This window comes from Lepisma saccharinum, chromosome 3 (assembly GCF_977018435.1).
Source record: "Lepisma saccharinum chromosome 3, izLepSacc3.1, whole genome shotgun sequence".
NCBI lineage: Eukaryota > Metazoa > Arthropoda > Insecta > Zygentoma > Lepismatidae > Lepisma > Lepisma saccharinum.
Window position 1 is genome coordinate 68,122,835 of NC_139231.1, and position 17,240 is coordinate 68,140,074.

At 38.3% G+C, this 17,240-nt stretch overlaps 1 protein-coding gene across 1 annotated transcript; it reads right to left on the bottom strand.

Moving 5' to 3' along the window:
• LOC145985098 (RNA-binding protein 7-like) lies at positions 1-17,083 on the bottom strand. The gene is made up of 3 exons (XM_083118697.1): positions 16,973-17,083; positions 15,322-15,514; positions 1-889 (listed from the first exon to the last, which is right to left on the bottom strand). Exons 2-3 carry the CDS (start codon positions 15,406-15,408, stop codon positions 227-229), a joined length of 750 nt encoding a protein of 249 aa, XP_082974823.1. The 5' UTR covers positions 15,409-15,514; positions 16,973-17,083; the 3' UTR covers positions 1-226.
• Positions 17,084-17,240: the final 157 nt, after the last annotated feature.

Genomic DNA, 17,240 nt, shown 5'->3' on the forward strand with positions numbered 1-17,240 from the left:
TCTGAATCAGATTTCATTTATTTTAGTAGTTGATTTGCATAATATTTTACATTGTCCCAGCATATAAAGGGCTAATCCTGAATTTCATCACAATTTTTAAATTAGTAAATGTTGGCTAGTAAAATGACAAAACAATTCAAAAGTAAATATGACCACCATTAAAACAGTAAAATAAAATTGAGTTCATGATTGGAAAGTAGACAATTACACTAATTTAATGAAAAAATTAATTATTTCGGTGGTATGGTCTCCTATCAAAGCCTCCATCTTCTCTAGAGCGACTTCCCGATCGATCTTCCCTATCTCTTCTATGATGACCGTGACTCCAGTTATGGGAGTGTCTCCTGCCCTCGCTCCGACCCTGCTTTGCTGGAGGCTCGCCAGCAATAAAATTATCTTCTGGTCTCAATCGGTCGGAGTTTCTGTTCCGTTCGCTTGGCTGCATGTAGGGATGCCCTCTGTTCCAGGTGCCTCGGAGACTGCTGTGTGCCAGGCTGTTAATGCCCTGCATCACGGGCGAACCCCCCAAGTACACTTCATTTTGCTGGCTGGGATATAAATGATTCATCATAAATGGTGAAGGTAGCGGTGCAGGGATTAGCCCAGCCAAAGGATTCAAATTCTCAAAATTCAGAGAATTTATGGAACTGGATGGGCATGACAATGACCTATGATGGTTCCTTTGAGCATCGACGTTTTGTAAAAATCTTGTATTCTCTACATTAACATTTCGAGTTTGGAGATTCAGCATTTTGCGGAACAGGGCAATTCCTTCAAATAATTGTATTGCATATGCAACGGAACATTCATGTTTGTATGTAATAAAACCAAAATTTCGCTGCCTCCCATCTTTGTCCTTTGGTATCCGAACTTTGTCTAATGGACCAGCCTAGTAAGAGAAACTGAATGTAAGTACATGTGACATATGCAATCATTTCTAGAGTTCTAACAAATAAAGACTCTGTTGATACATTTATTATTAACTAGGAACAAGTCAACAGTGATACAGCAGACAATGTTTCAGCAAACCCTAAATTGAATTGATGAAAATTTATATATTTGTCTTTTCGGTAACTTGAAAACAATAAAAAACCTTAGTAGTCTGTTTCCCTTTCTGCTCCATCATGGTCACAATGTGCATTATATTTATATTTGCTTCCCCCCTAAATATTACAACAGAAAATAAATATTTCACTTTTATACATGTGCAAAGACAGCTGGCATCTTCAGGTACCTGGTCACAGATGTCAGCCAAGGTGGAAGCAATCAAAAATGTAAATTGTACTTATTGTTAAAGCCTGACCAGACAAAGAATAAACTTCAGAAAACCCAGGCTTTTCGCCTCCAATTGTGGAAGTTTCAAGTAAGGGGGGGGGGGGAGTGGTGTTGCTAAACACCTGATTTTTGTCCAGTCATACACAACACCTTTTTCTGTCAACATGCACTCTTTGCTAGCATATCAGGAAAAAGCAGGGAATTCCATTCACTTGTTACCTGGTGCCAACCATTAGGCTTGGTCGTGCTTGACCTTGTTGAGGGTGCCACCTGTTTTGAAACGAAACAAATAATTTGGCAATACCACGAGAAGTTCCCATCAGCACGGCAACTGGACCAAGCCTATTGGTTCAGCAGTTTATGTGATCCTCCCTGGTTTTCGACGGAAAAGACAAAAATATAATTTTTGAAGTTTGATCTTTTGCCTCCTTTAGTACTTTAAACCATCAAAATACAGACATGTTGAATTTTTAAAAAAAGATATTTTAACAACACTTTTTGATATTTATGAAAAATTCAAGTATTCACTTTCTTAGGTCCTGACCTTCCAAGCCTTAGTTATAACATAAAACTGAAACACATATTTATACTGGGTTTTCTGCATTATGAGGCCTCACCCAATCAGATATGGTTACTTTTGATTACACCTTACTGCATACAGGAAATTCTAGAAAATAATTAAATATGCACAACAGAGATTTTTTTTCAGAATGCCTCTATTGGAATGGAATGGAATATGAACAATTATGGTTGCTCTTGACCCTCTTTAATCCACCCAACATTAAAAAGTGATTTTAATTTTTTTTTTGCTTGCCCAGATGTGTTATAGTTATCACCATCTCCATGTGACATGAGCAATTTTATGTATGATGCACTGTTATTTTAAGCGTTATTTATAAAATGATATTGGCTTTGAGCATTATGTTTTATGCAAGAATTATAAATGTTTTGGAAAGGATGTTGCATGCGGTTATGTCCTGTTTATAGTTTATGTTATATAGTACTATCAAAAGTTTTGGTGGTTTACTGCTTTGAGGACAGCGAAAGTTAGGCAGGAGATTTACTGCAGATATGTTGTAGTGAAAATCACATGGTACTTGCTTGTGCTTCATGTGAACTGTTGAACTGTACTGTGGGACTGTGGACATGCTTTAGTGCAAAGACACAGGGGTGCCCATCCCCCCCCCCCCCCAAGGCCAATGTTGCAATCTCCACCCCCTCCCAAATCTCGTCATACGTCCCCCCAAATCATGTGGTATTCCACATGAAATATTTAATTACGATAGCGTGTCTACTGAAAGTAACGTTTTTTTAGGCTTTATTGAACACTATACTTCATCTGCCCGTCCTCCTTAAACAGGGGTTTCCATCCCCCAGCTAGACCTAGATTGCATTACCCCTCAAAATATTTTGGTGAATACATAATAATTCATTTTATTTGAATATAATAGCCTGTTAAACTGACCATATTTTTTAATGGTTCAAATTTTCGAAATAATGGAAGGCTAGCAATCTCAAGTGTCATAATTATATAAATATGTATTTAAAGTGTTTGTCGTTGGAGAACAAGATTTTAATAACCCACAATTTTGGTATTTAACACAAAGTATTACACAAATTAAGATCGAAAATTACAGAACCCTAGCTAGAAATTCCTAAGGCCGGGACGAGAATATAATAAGGTGCCTCCTTCAAAGAACTCAACCCCTCTGCTTGGGGTAATTAGATTTTTTTTTAGTAATCCATAGCAATATTTACATGGATTTCATCTTGAGTGCAAATTTCACTTGCTAAAGCAAATTTACCCTGCAACAATAAGTTAGAAATGCAAATTTGACACGACTTATTTTCCTATTTTATCGAGTAATGTGCAAGACCTTACTATGAAGTACACAGTTAGTACTACAACTATTGCACCATAGCCTACAGGGAATCAAAAACACAATAATATTGCTAATAAAACCATATTAACAAAATGACTCACCTGCTTGAAATTAAGCAGTATGCCGACACTAAACATAATATTTTAAGAAATTATATTATTAATAAATATCGAGAATATTGCTTATGTCTTGTAAAGCAGCTACAGTATAATTCTTCACAATTATCTCATGAAAATATCAGACACACATTTATGTAACACAATATTGCGAGCGAAGTGAGCAAGAAAATTTTTATATCCATTTCTTTGCAGGCTTGCAAGAATATTAATGTAATGGGACGTCAATACTTTCATAGGATCCCTCGATATTTACTCTTTTCCCATGTTCGGTGCCAAAACGTGCGCATACCATATCGGTAAATATAGTTTCCAAATATAATGTTCGAACCCTAAAGAAATCCCTTGACAATCTAAGATTTTACACTTTATTAAGAGCTCCATATCTCCTCCCCTCAAATTTAATATTCAATCCTCCAACCAAAATTTTGGACTTATTGTTGATATTGAAGAGTACCTAGATATTACCACCCTCCAAAAGAAAAAAATCGGTCGCCAAACCACATTTTCCACTACAATCTCAGACGTAATATTAATACACAAGTGTTGGATATCCCCCCCCCCCAAATTTAATGCTCAGCCCCACTAAACTAAAATTCCCAGGATAATCTAAGATTTAACACTGATATTCAATAGTCCGATATTGCCCCCCTTCCCCAACATTTAATCCTCAATCCCCTACCAGAATCCACGTGTCGATTTAAGACCTAGTGTGTAAGAGTTGGATACCCACCCTTTCTTAATAATAATACTACCTGTTAGTTTCCTTGGCAGTCTAGAATTTACTGTTTATGTAACAGCAATGGATAGTTAATAATGTAATTCAACTTGTGCCAAATGCTGTACTGTTTCACATCGAATTTCCATCACAAAAAATCATCCCCCCGCAAAAAAAAAAAAAAAGTTGCTTAGACATAACTGAGTCCACAAACCCACCTGTGGGCATCGCTACCTCTAAATACTTAATTTTCTTCATCTAATGGATTAAATATGGCATATCTAAGGTGTAAACGTCTTTACATTTATTTTGGAAAAATATATAAATGTTGAATTTTATATTACAGGAAAAAAATCCCCCCCAAAATTTCGATGGTGCAGTCTGTGCCATAATCCACCCCTGTGGTCACCCCTGCAAAGACATAATACAAGCATTGCTTGCACTAAAGTACTTAAAGTTTCTTTCCTTACTTTCTATCGCACTAGATTTTGTGAAACTTTACGGTCACTAACTCCCTCACCTGCTCTGCTATCAGCCACTATACGGGAAAACAATTCACCCCATGCATCACATGGAAAAGGATGAAATCTGGGTGGATATACGGTCTTCAACTCTTGGAAGAAAGTGCAGCCTGCTAGAGGTTAGGAGCTTCTCGAAAATAGCAGAGCCCAGCCGAAAGCAGACAGAGATACAGCTAACATAAAGCAATTCTATAGTCTGCATGCAAAATAATCTAACACAGTTATTCTTAGTGGTTTTTATTGATTATAACACTAAAAATAACTGTGTTAGATTATTTTGCATGTACAAAAAGTGGTTTTGCAAACCTTCATAACATTGATATAGTCTGCATATAAGTGCTAACACAATCCTTGATTGATTGATTGATGTGCTTTATTTTACTTTGCTTTTCTGTCACTTTAAAGGTTAACACAAAGATGAGGATGAGTGACGATATGATGAAATTGATGAAGTGACACTCACAAATAATACCTATTCCCAGTCGATATTCGAACCCGGGACCCTTGGTGTTGTAGCATGCTGTGCTAACCACACAATAAACAGCTTAACACAATATTGAAGATGAATAATTGCTTTATTATAAACACAGAATTATTATAACTGATCAGTAGCGAAGCGTAGTCTTACGAAGGAGGCAAGCAATGTTTCAGTACAACAAAACATGTAGTACAACGACATGCCGAGGGGAAAGATTCAAGGTTTATAGCCTCATTTACCCAGTCGCTGGATTTGTCAAAATATCGTAATAAAGTGACTGTACTAAAAATAAACCATATGATCCGAAAACGTCACATTTACTTTTTAAAAAAAATCCAGGTAACGTTATTCATATGATATTAAACGTTTTGCATATGCGAACTTTCCGCATACGACTAAAGGGAGACGGAATTTCTTACTTACTTATTAGTACCTTTATTTGTTCATTATTATTTAATATGGTCAAACGGTGACCAAACCGATTTAGATAAAAAAAAAAATGGGAATCATTTGTTTATTTTACGCTGCATGATGTAATTTAGTATTTTTGGGCACCCTTAAAACCGCATTGGAGTAACTTAAACACTAAATAAAAAGTTAAACACAAACAATAAAAAATTCATTTCAAAGCAAAGAAACACATGCATAGACGATGTACTCACCACAATAAATTTCAAACTTTTGGTGTTGGTCGACCCCCTTCCACGATTTTCATTTTAACACTTATCTCTCTGGAGCTAAACGAAGCAATTTTCAATTACTCAATAATACACCCGCACTTCACATCAACCGTTCCTAAATACGCGTTCATTCCGATAAATTCACAGCACAAAACACGAAGCAACAAACACTCACACTATCCCACGCACTTTCCACAACTGCAAATGCAAGCATCCACACAAAACACTTTGAAATTCTCTGAAACAACAGAAAGTGATACCAACCTATTTCCTTAATTTTATCCGTCACAAAGGAAAGATATATCAGTTTGGAGATAAAAATTACACGGAGGAATCAGAATCATTTCAGCAGAACGAGTATGTACATTAATATTTAAGTAATAAAGTGTCATTCAATGGCGTGCCCGGCGCGAAGGGGGGGGGGGGGATGGATGGTAGACATAACCCCCTTTTGGCCCAGTATATCTAAGAAAAAACGTCAAAGGAAGGAAAAGATGACAAAATGGGGACCGTAAAAAGACCCTGGGAACACCACTTGCGTCATAATAATAGAACTTAAAACATATTCGGGCCTCCCCGATGGCGCAGTGGTAGTGTCGTCGCCTTGTAATCAAGGGGTTCCGGGTTCGATACCCGGTGGAGGCACAAGTGTTTCAGATCCCATTTTAAACTGTAGGTCCAGTCCCGATTAGCCTTACTGTGCATAAAGTGGACTTAAAACAACAAATCAATCAATCAATCATTAAAACATATTCTTGTGCTCATAATATGCAGAATGTATACGATTTACTTCTATGCCATGTACAAATATCAGTAAATAGTTCTTTCTCAGATAGCTTTATTTTCACCCCAAGTTTTATTCAAAAGCAGTCAATTTATTGATTGCAAAATTTGTAAAAGAGCTCACTTGAATTACTGCGTAAATAATTTGGCAGTTGCATACACTGGTAGCGGTGAACACTTCTGGCGTAATTTGAGCTGGACCGATCAGGAAGCAGGGTGCAGGACCAAGGTCCGTCCAATCTTCCCTCCCTCCCTGAGAAAACTCTTCACGGTGGTGCAGAAATTCCACTGCCCCAACTCCCAATGTCAACTTTTTTTACGCGTTTTACATTTCGCGAAATCTAAAATAATTTGTAATATAATATGATATATATGGAATTTAGAACAGTGATAATAACTTCTTTTAGTTATTTTATGACTAACAATTATTATTATATTTGCGATCTTGTTTACGTGTTCATGAAGACAAATATTCGTTACTAGTGTTTGCTGGCAACGTACCCATAGATGAATCCTTCTGCTTTCGGTTGAACTCGGCTGTTTTCGGGAATCACGCAAGCTCGGAAAGCACAGCTTTTTGTAGAAGCTTTGTGGACGGGTTCCACCACAATTTCACGCTTCGCCATGTGACTCCTTCGGAGGCCTTATTTTCCCGCAGAACGGCTGCAAGCATTGAGGCTGGTGCTTGCTACAGAGCTGCTGGGGGAGTTTGCGGCCGCATTTTTTCGGGAAATCGAGTGCGATGGAAACTAAATACGGTTAGAACATTAAGTACATTAAATGATATTCGAATTATGCAAGCAGTGCTTGCATTGCTTGTACTATATCTTCGCCTCTGTAACTGATCTACATTTCATGTAGACAAACTCTAAAGCAATTACTTTTAAGTTTCATGAAATCTAAAATGTGTTGTAAAATTTGATGATTGGTTTGATATGGTTCATTATAATCAGTGCTCAAAAAATCTGCTTCAGAGCTAGGACCCAGCTCTGAAAATCAGGCGCCAGGAAACCGCCTACTAGCAATTGTGCATACTATAAGTTGAGCATCATCATATTCAAAACATCACTAAATCATGTGAAAAAGCAGAAAATTAGGGGTTGGGAGACAAAGAGTAAGGTACTGATTCTATGAAATGTTCACAACGTTGATAAAAAAAAATCATTTGCTAACTTACGCTGTACTGCAATTTGAACTTAGAATCTTCAAAATTTCATACATGCAACCTTTAAAAAACGGCAATATTGCAGCAAAAGATCACAGTCGCCACGGCGACTTGGATTTTTCAAGCCCTGATTATAATGTACTTCTATTTTCTGCCACTTTCGGCTACATGAGAATATAAGGATGAGTGATGATGAAATTGATGAAGACACTCAAAAATAACACCCACGACCAGACCAGGATTTCAACCTGATAACTGGCATTGTAGCATGCTGTGGTACTAAACAGTGTCAGTACTAGAGACTGGATTTTAAAGGGGGAGTCCATTAACAACAAAATTCTTGATAATTATCTTTCACCAACAATATTACATGGTTTTGACTTCCCTTTTTCAGCCTACATTCCTTTTTTCCCCATTTTTAAAAAAAAACATCTTCCTTGGTCCCTTTATTGACAAGATATCAAATATTTTGTACGACTGTTTTTCCCCTGAACAAAACATTCAACAATTGTCTATTTGGTGCAGCTTAGAGGAAAGAAAGAACAAGCACCTTCTACCTTACCTTCCCTCCATGAGAGTTGGGTGTATGTTGCAGTGATCTGGGCTTACACAGCAACAAATGCATTGTAAGCGGCATGCCTGTTGGGTTGAAATGAAAGTGTACTTATCTGCTAGATTTAGACTTTTATTGTGAATTTTTGTGGAATTGTAATGATCCTGCGGTCATCACAATTATATAGTTTCTGAGTGTTATTATTCCATGTTAATAGCTAACTCTGCCAACGTTATTTATATTAACCATTCATCGTAAATGGTAACAATGAGGTCAGGTGCTTTGTGTTAGAGTGCATCACACATAAATTTGCCGTTGCGTAGATACCAATTTTCGTTTCGTCTCCCTCTCTCTCAGTATCACGTGTTCTACCCTGCTCGAAAACCTTCGCTATTGTTGCCATATTGTCATTCCATTCCTGGACACACTCGCGCAAACATCATTGAAAACAATTGAATAGCGCTGCAGCTCACGGTTCACACCGTTCGGCAGGGACGGTAATGTGGCAATATAGCACGGCGTAGTGGTTGCTTCTTTTATGCAGTGCATGTTCATTGGCTAGCTAGTAACTAGTGTTGCCAACTGTAATAATGAAGCACTATTTCTGTCACGGAAGGGGAAAGGCAGGTAAAATGACGGTGAGTTTTGTTGGATTGGAAGCACCATATTTTTATTTTATACTAAGTATTTTACCGGTTTGACGTTGTGTACGTGTATTGCGTGTGCGTTTGTTAATTAACGTTAAATTCCATAATGCCTCCAGTTCTGTCAAAGTTGAAATCAAAAACCTTGCATAGCCAAGCTCGGGAAATTCTAAGCAACGTGCACGAGATCATGAAGGAGGAAGCCAGTGAAGGTGTTAGCATCCCAATACAGCATTTTGGCAAGAGAGCAGCGGCTACAACTGGAGTTCCTGAACGAACAATCAGGGCTATCATGAACGAAAGACAATCTCTTGAGATGTCACAAGGCCCCTCCACATCATTCCACCCTCCGGGGAAAGAACGACAAAGACCAGCGACCAAATCATCAGTGGACGCTTTCGATGAAAGAGTTATCCGTAGGCGCATATAGGACTACGCTCTGCGTGAAAATGAAGTGCCGACATTGAAAAAATTGCATGTCAAATTACAGGCAGACATACATTTTGCGGGAAGTCAAGAGAGTTTGCGACGTTTGCTGCGAAAGATGGGATTTAGGTGGAGGAAGAGGAGGCTGTCATTTTTGCTGCTTAATGCGATACATATTGTTTTCTGTGTTAAAACTGCCATGCTTTGATGGGTGACCAAGTTCATAGCAGGGCCGGCGGAAGGGGAGGGCGAACCGTGCCATCGCCCAGAGCGGCAAAATTTGAAGAGAAGAAAAAAATAAGCCTATTGAAAACTGTGATCGAGCGAGATATTCTTTTGCGCTGAATAGTATTGAAATAGCATAAGAAGTCTCATTATTTATTTTATATTTTGATGTTTTAGTTAGGAATATATTGATTTTCAATTTTCCGTTGCTGCGTAATGACCCGGGGGGGGGGGGGGGGGTCGAAATAGAGCGGCATCTGCCGCTACCTCCCAGGGAGGCAAAATGACTAGCGCCGGCCCTGGTTCATAACAAAAGAAAAAGCCCCGCAGCTTATTGTCTAGTGGCAGTGTATGTACTTGTTATTGTTGTGGAAGCCGGCATCCTTTGTAAATGTACAACAAAGGCAACCGACTGTCGCCGATCTCAGAGGGGAAATAATAATACTGCTTGAGGAGGAGTGTTATGGTGCAATTGTAGCGGTTTAACACGTTGGCATGTTATTATCTGCCGTTGCAGTTCCATACCAGTGTATACGGGTTTTGGGAGTGAAAAGTTAGAACGCCACCAGTTCATTAATGCAATGAAAAATAATATATATATTTTTTTTTATTTTGTTTGAAATCACTCAAATAAGGAATCGTATGAAGAAGTCTTCTTTGCAGCATTTTTGGTAATTTTACTTATGTGTTAGTTCATATTTTGAGAATTTTTAGTCCATATGTATGTAGCTACATACAAAGCCACTTGTTAGTACATATTAATCCTAGTCCTGGTATAATGCATGACGTTTAAAACTCAACGTTAGATAGACCTGAATTCTCTAATTTTATTGTTGTACGTAACAGCTGTGCATCGGCGCACTGCAGCGATTTTTCTATCTGCTCCATTAGCAACACTGCTTCTTTAGTTGTTTCGCGCATCGCACAGCAGAAATATCTGCGCTGGACTCTAGCATATGTGGGTCGTTCAATATATAAGTTTCCGTATGCTGTAATTTTTTTTATTTTTAAGATAAATTAGAAAACTATACATACATGTGTAGGAGGATCCTTCCTCACTTCTCCACATAATCCCCATAGAGATTCAGGCATTTGTCCCACCCTTGCACCAATTTGTCCATACCCTTTGAAAGAAAATCAAGGCTCTGGCTATTGAGCATTATTCTCACATTCCGCTTCACTTCTTCATCTGTTTCGAAACGGTAACATTGCAATTCAGACTTTAACACCGGAAAAAGATGGAAATCACTCGGTGCTAAATCGGGGCTGTATGGAGGGTGGGGCAGCCGTTTCCACCCCAATTCTTCAATTTTGTGCTGTGTTTGCACTGCTGAGTGGGGGCGAGCGTTATCGTCAAGAAGAATGACACCAGCTGACAGGAGACCTGGTCGCTTATGTCGAATTGCATTTTTCAGTTTATCCAATGTTTGACAATAACGGTTAGCATTAATTGTTCTTCCTCGTTCCAAAAATTCCATAAGAACATCCTTAGCATCCATGCTTCTGAACTCCTTATGACGCGATCTCGCATTTTCCGAACAAGCATTTACTTTTCGCCCTTGAGCGCATGCGCCTTCACGTCTGATAACGAATCGATTGTTGTTCCTTGTAGACGAAGGATGGCGCTTGTCAACCATGTGCTTCATTTTAATGGCATTGCTTTATACAATATTTTATAGCACAGGGAAACTTATATATTGAACGTCCCTAGTATTATGCTGAGTTGTAATGTTAATCAGGCCCTGCGTGGTCACAAAGAATATGTAATATTTCTTATAATTGTATATTAACGATCAGCACACGTTTGATATAATAATATGTATTTATCGTTTGTGCCTTGAGCACGTAGTTCACGTGAACGGCGCTACCTGAACCGAGGCTATATAACCAGCCGCGGAGCAGATTTTCTTCAGTTGGCTTTCAGGTCGGCTCACGATAAGATCTCTCTTACCAACTGACCCGGAAGAAAGGAGCACTCCGCTCTTGCGAGAGGCCAAGCTTCTTAAGGAAGGAAGGAAGGTGCACTCCACTCTTGCGAGAAACCAAACACCCTAGAAAAGTTGCCCTCCGCCTACGGGGGAGAGAAGTCGCACTCCGCTTTCCAGCGATAGAGGTTGAACTCTGCCTTTGGCAAGAGAACCCACTCCACTTTCGAGTGAGAGATACCCCACTCTGCTTATTGGCGAGAGAGAACAACTCCCGCTCTGCTCGCTGTGAGAGGTTTCCTGGCCCTATCAACCTGCGGCACCCCACCAGGGTAGTGTGGCGTTGGGTTTCCAGGCAACCGCTCAGAAGGTAAAATTACAGGTCAGGGGAAATACTACGGTTATCGTGAGGGTGACCCTAATAAATGCCCCTTTGCTCCCCGAAAGCCAACAGTTCCCTGCAGCTACAGAAGTCGGCGCTAGCAAAGGACTGCACTTCCTGATATTTGTTGGAGCTAAGGATACGACCCCAGAGGGCAGCAGCAGCAGTGTATCTGTTCCCAGTTTGCAGAAGCTACTCTCCCCCCCCACCTCCCATTGTGTGGCAATATATTAGCCAAGTGAGTGTATTATCCTACACGGTCGTGTGCTAAACTTACAACGTTTATAGTTGCATAAGTGTATCCAGTTACATTCATTAAACTTTCTCTAACGTTGGACAGTGTACTTATTCCCGAACCCTGAGTGAAATAGAGTCTCATACCACCGCTGGAGAAAAGGTTAGCATAATGGGTAAAACTTTGCAGAGCGCATGGTGTTACTGATTGGTCGTGGCCAAGTTAGTAGACTTGCATCCAGCTGACGTGCTCGTGTAGGTGTAGTAGGCACCCTTTCTCGAGCGGGACGTTACAGAATAGTTTTAACTTAACTGTGTGACAATGATGACAGTATTGAGTGTCAGTGAAATGACGAAGCCAAGTACAAGTGGCAGCAAGCTATGGAATGTGGTAAGTCGTTGCAAGGAATATTTAATCTACAGATGGTAAGATTATTCGCTGTACTTTACCTTCAAAAAAAGGAAATGAAAAAGTCTATAATTTATTTTTGCACTCCACTAAAAATATTATTTTAAATAAAAATACAATATATTATATTTACATGATGTTTATCGTGAGTTGTCAAGCAAAAATAAAAAAAACTATGGTTTCTGGATACAACTTGGAGTTAAGAAAGCAGCAAAACTCTCTTTTGTGCAAACAGCATTAAAGTCAAGTCCTAAATGCTATCAAAGTAGACATACTATTTTTATTAATGTGATGCATGATGAGAAAATGAACAGGTGTATTTTCATCCTGTTGCAATAAATGATTCCAAATGTTAATTTGTAAAATTTCATTTTAAGCTTCAAGTCAGTTCATTTACTCTTCTGTGAACAATAATTTGTGCAATTATGTTGGTAATGATCTTCTGGCTTCAAAGCTTTTTGAAAGGACCATTTGCAGTTGTGGGAAGAACACATGGTTAAAGTGAGTATTATTTTCTGTTTGTTGTGAATTTACAAAAACCAACATGGATATTTTTAATTGTACACACTACGCTATCAGTAATAGCAAGTATTTTATAATATCAATAATTCCAAGAAACTTGAAATGAGGAACATGGCCATTCAGAGGGAAGAAGTACAGCATGTTGTATTAAAATATTGCGTGCCTCCTTCTTACAACCATGCTTTGCCACTGCACTACTGTGTCTAAATTTGTGGTTAACATGAAATCATCCAAGTATACAGAAATTTGAGGTGTGTGAATATTTCAGTAAGAGTCCAGAGTACATATTTATTGAGAATACAGGAGAAAGACTACTCTTGTTAATTTGTAGTATATGATTTGTGTGTTGCTTGATATATTTTGCCCCTGTAACCAGATAGCGAAAACTTTTGAAGAACTGTGTATATATCTTCATGATGTTCTTGTTTCAGAAGTGATATTTGTGTTAGGTGAGGTTATTATTGGTTAGAAATGTCTGGTTTATTTTTAGATTTGTTTTCTAAGTAGGGTGGTAAGTCCACATTAAGCACTTCTACAATAATTCCCACTAGTTTATGATACATACTGTCGCTGCTATCGATGAAGAATGCCTTCACCATGGGGAGCGCATGCTTGCGTAAGGTAATTTTAATTATTTTTTTTCCATATAACTTTTTCGAAATCCTTCTCTTTAAGGTAGGTTCAAATTTCGGTAAATTTCTCGTATCGGACAAACGGATGAAATTTGCTAGTTCATTTAATTTGAATATTCGTACTTACGTATTTTGCATTGAGAAACATTACTGAAGGTGGCATTTCGCTTATTTCACGGAAATAAGCTCTATTTGCGACATATCGAGTAAGTTTTCTTTGTTTCTTTTTTCCTTCGGTAACACGCAAAATGGGGGTCACAGTTAGCGTACTCTGCATGCAGTGTTTCCACCCCACTGCACCCAAAAATACCTACGTAGCCCCACAAACCATTGATGTATAGCCGCATGAACCATTCATACATAGCCCCACGAACCATTTCCAGTAAGGTTAGGTAGGGTCATGTATAGGTTACAATAGTTAAAAATTTGTTTCGAAAAAAATATGCATAGCCCCACACACCATTCTCGCATAGCCCCATGAACCATTGACGCATAGCCCCACGAACCATTGATGCATAGCCCCACGAACCATTAACACACAGCCTCACGAACCATTTCAGTTACAAAAACACATATTTGGAAACACTGACTGGGATTACGTCATCACACACAGGCTACATCCACCTGGAAGTAAATGGATGCAAGAGCTTTCGTGCATCGGTCACACATTTATATCGAAAAATACATGATTTACCGGCAAAATTCAATGAACGATGCAAGAAAACACTTCCCCGAACTTCCACAAGTATAGAGAAACTGCATTCGGTAAGTAATTTCTCCTGTAAATTTGAATAAATCCGTTTGTCCGATACGAGAAATTTACAAAAATTTCATGTCACAATGATTGCCAAAATTCTATGCTAATTAGTCTTTCTGCTAGGAGAATTTGAAAATATCATAAAACAATCTGAACCTATACCCTGAAATGAAATAATGAAAAAAGGGGGATATGTTAGGCAATTTAGGTTTCATGTTGTTCTTTTTTTACTTTTACTTTACTTTAAGTTTATTGTATTGGTATTTCTGCATTTTGTCTTTCTTTACATGTCACTGAAAGAACTGCCGCATACAAAAAACAAAAAATGAGGTTCACGCAAGCTGAAACCAAGTTTATGGCACATAAAACTCATTGATATCCATCAACTGAAAGAAGGAAAGGAATGAATTTACAATACCAGAAGTTTCCATAACATGTAGTCTGAATCTCTGGTTCATTCCGCGTACAACGGTATATCACTCATCTCTCTAGGGCAATTAGCCTCCGATCTACACTCATTTAATTGAAAGGTAAATGTTTACTATCCTTCGGACACCTATAACTTCGTCAATTTTTGACATTTGTACTTATCTATCTGCTTCGCGGATCATTTTTTAACGTGTATTCACGTTTTTTTGATCAATTTTATTTAAAAAAAAGTGTTTTTGTAACTGAAGAACGTACGTTTCCGCAAATGGTTTGTGGGGCTATGCGAGAATGGTGTGTAGGGCTACGCATATTTTTTTCTAAACCAATTTTTAACTATTGTGACCCTACCTAACCTAACCTTACCGGAAATGGTTCGTGGGGCTACGCGTCAATGGTTAAATTTCCGCTATGAAACATTCCCACATCACACAAAACACCTTCCAGATGTTAGACAATGCTAAGGAACTTATTACGGTAAGTAGTTTCTTCTGTAGAAATGAAGAAATCTGTCCGAAGTATAGTAAAATAGTACAGAAAAAATTGCTGTATTTGCTCTTTTCTTACCTGCAAAAACAATTCATAGAGAACTTCTTCAGTTACTTTTTCTGACAAATTTCCACACCAAACTGTCCTTTGATCCTCGTCCTGCATATTATTCCTATAAAAAGCGGCATATAATGTATTTATGTCAACGTGCTTTTATAAACATTTAACCACTAAAAATATTAAAATCCGTACCACCTTTTCAACCGATCACCTGTGACCAGCGTTGCCAGGTCAGATTTTTAAAAATCGGGAGATCGTTCCCTGAAAAATCAGGAGATCTGCTTAAAAAATCAGAAGAACTAATAATAGCGGATTATTAACGCTTTGGGGGACGGGTAGAGTGGGAAAAGCTTTCCACTATCATTATTGAACGTTAATTATTAATTTTTGGAAGTCAAAAGATAAATTTATTACTGTTCGGGTGCCAAAACTGAGGGGGGTGCAAGGATTGCCTCCCCTAATCGCCGGCACTGCCCCTACACATTGCAAAAAGCAGTGACATTACTGAAGAAAATCCGACCTCGATTTTCTGTTCATCTCTCACAAATGTTCTAAAATAAATTGTTGTGACTGTGCGTGGATTTATGACTTGGCGTTTAAAAGTTTATGGAAACATTTCGTGATTTTTGTGTTAACTAAATCTAGAGCTTCAGCCACTACGCATTCGAGGATATATTTTTTAAATGCTCTACCTGATAACACCTTAGATTGCTTTTATTTAAAAATAGCCAAAGTTACAGGATGTAAGAAAACCCAAACTTTTTTAACAACACATTCAAATCATACTCGCATTAATGGTAATGGAGAAGGGCTATAAAGCCTTAACCCCCGAAATATTCTTGAATTAAAAAAAACTTTCCTTTCAATCACGGAAGGTAACCAACCAGTATTAGACAGATTGATTGATTGATTTGATTTATTTTACTTCGCATCTGCCATATTTATCTAATCGTAAAGATGTGAAATTGACGAAGGGACACTCACAAAGAGCACGCAAGCCCAGTCTGGGATTCGAACTCGGGACCCAGTATCAGACATGTCATGTCGCAGGTTTTATTTCAACTTTTTCCCCAGTCACTCCAGACAATGTAAATGTTAATTAAGTCAGCTTTTTGCATTCGAGGATTACCTGGTATAAAATCGGGAAAGAGAATTTCTACCGCCACAGTATTGATTGAGTAGAAAGGGACATAAGACCAATTGTAATGGTAGTAGTTACGCTCAGAAATAGCTTAAAAAAACAATGCTATAACAGCATGAACTAACCAGTTTCCAGTTGCCTCCCCTTTGACAAAACCTCACCAGATGGGGAAAGTTAAGACACCCGCCTTGGAGTTCCCAATCACAGATCATATTTCCCAATGCACAAAGGGCTCAAGAAGCCGCGCGTCTTTCCCAGTATCATCAAACCTGGTATGACACTCCTCCCCATCTCTCTCTCTCTCTCTTTCTCTCTCTGCGGAATATTCATGGGTCTTAGCATTCCATCAGCTGAATATGTAAATTGTAAATCAACTTTCGATTTTTTAAAAATAATTGTTCATTATAAATATTTAAGGAAGAAAAAATCAGGAGATTTCCACATTTTCCTGAAACTTGTCAGGAGATCAGTAGATCGTGCTGAAAATCAGGAAATCTCCTGCGAAATCAGTAGACCTGGCAACACTGCCTGTGACTGCGAGCAACATAAACCCCAATGTTGCCAGCACCTATATTATGCATAAAAACTAAATAATGGTCAACAGACCCCTAAATAAATTCAATGGTAAATTCTCTCGCAGAAAAATTACATAATTGGTCTGTGATTCTCTCTGTAGACGGCATGATTTTGGAAAAAATTTGTCAGGTTACTTTTATATTCAACTTTTAACGTTCGTCAGCTGTGCCGAACTCGTCTTTGTAACTGATCAGTGGTTGTTGATGATTCACGATTAATG

What these genes read in the sequence shown, in the direction of transcription:
- LOC145985098 (XM_083118697.1), bottom strand. Translation starts at nt 15,408, where the DNA reads ATGCAGGACGAGGATCAAAGGACAGTTTGGTGTGGAAATTTGTCAGAA. An exon ending in TCTATGAATTGTTTTTGCAG is followed by an intron (nt 890 to 15,321) that starts GTAAGAAAAGAG and finishes TTCTCTTACTAG; the next exon opens with GCTGGTCCATTAGACAAAGT.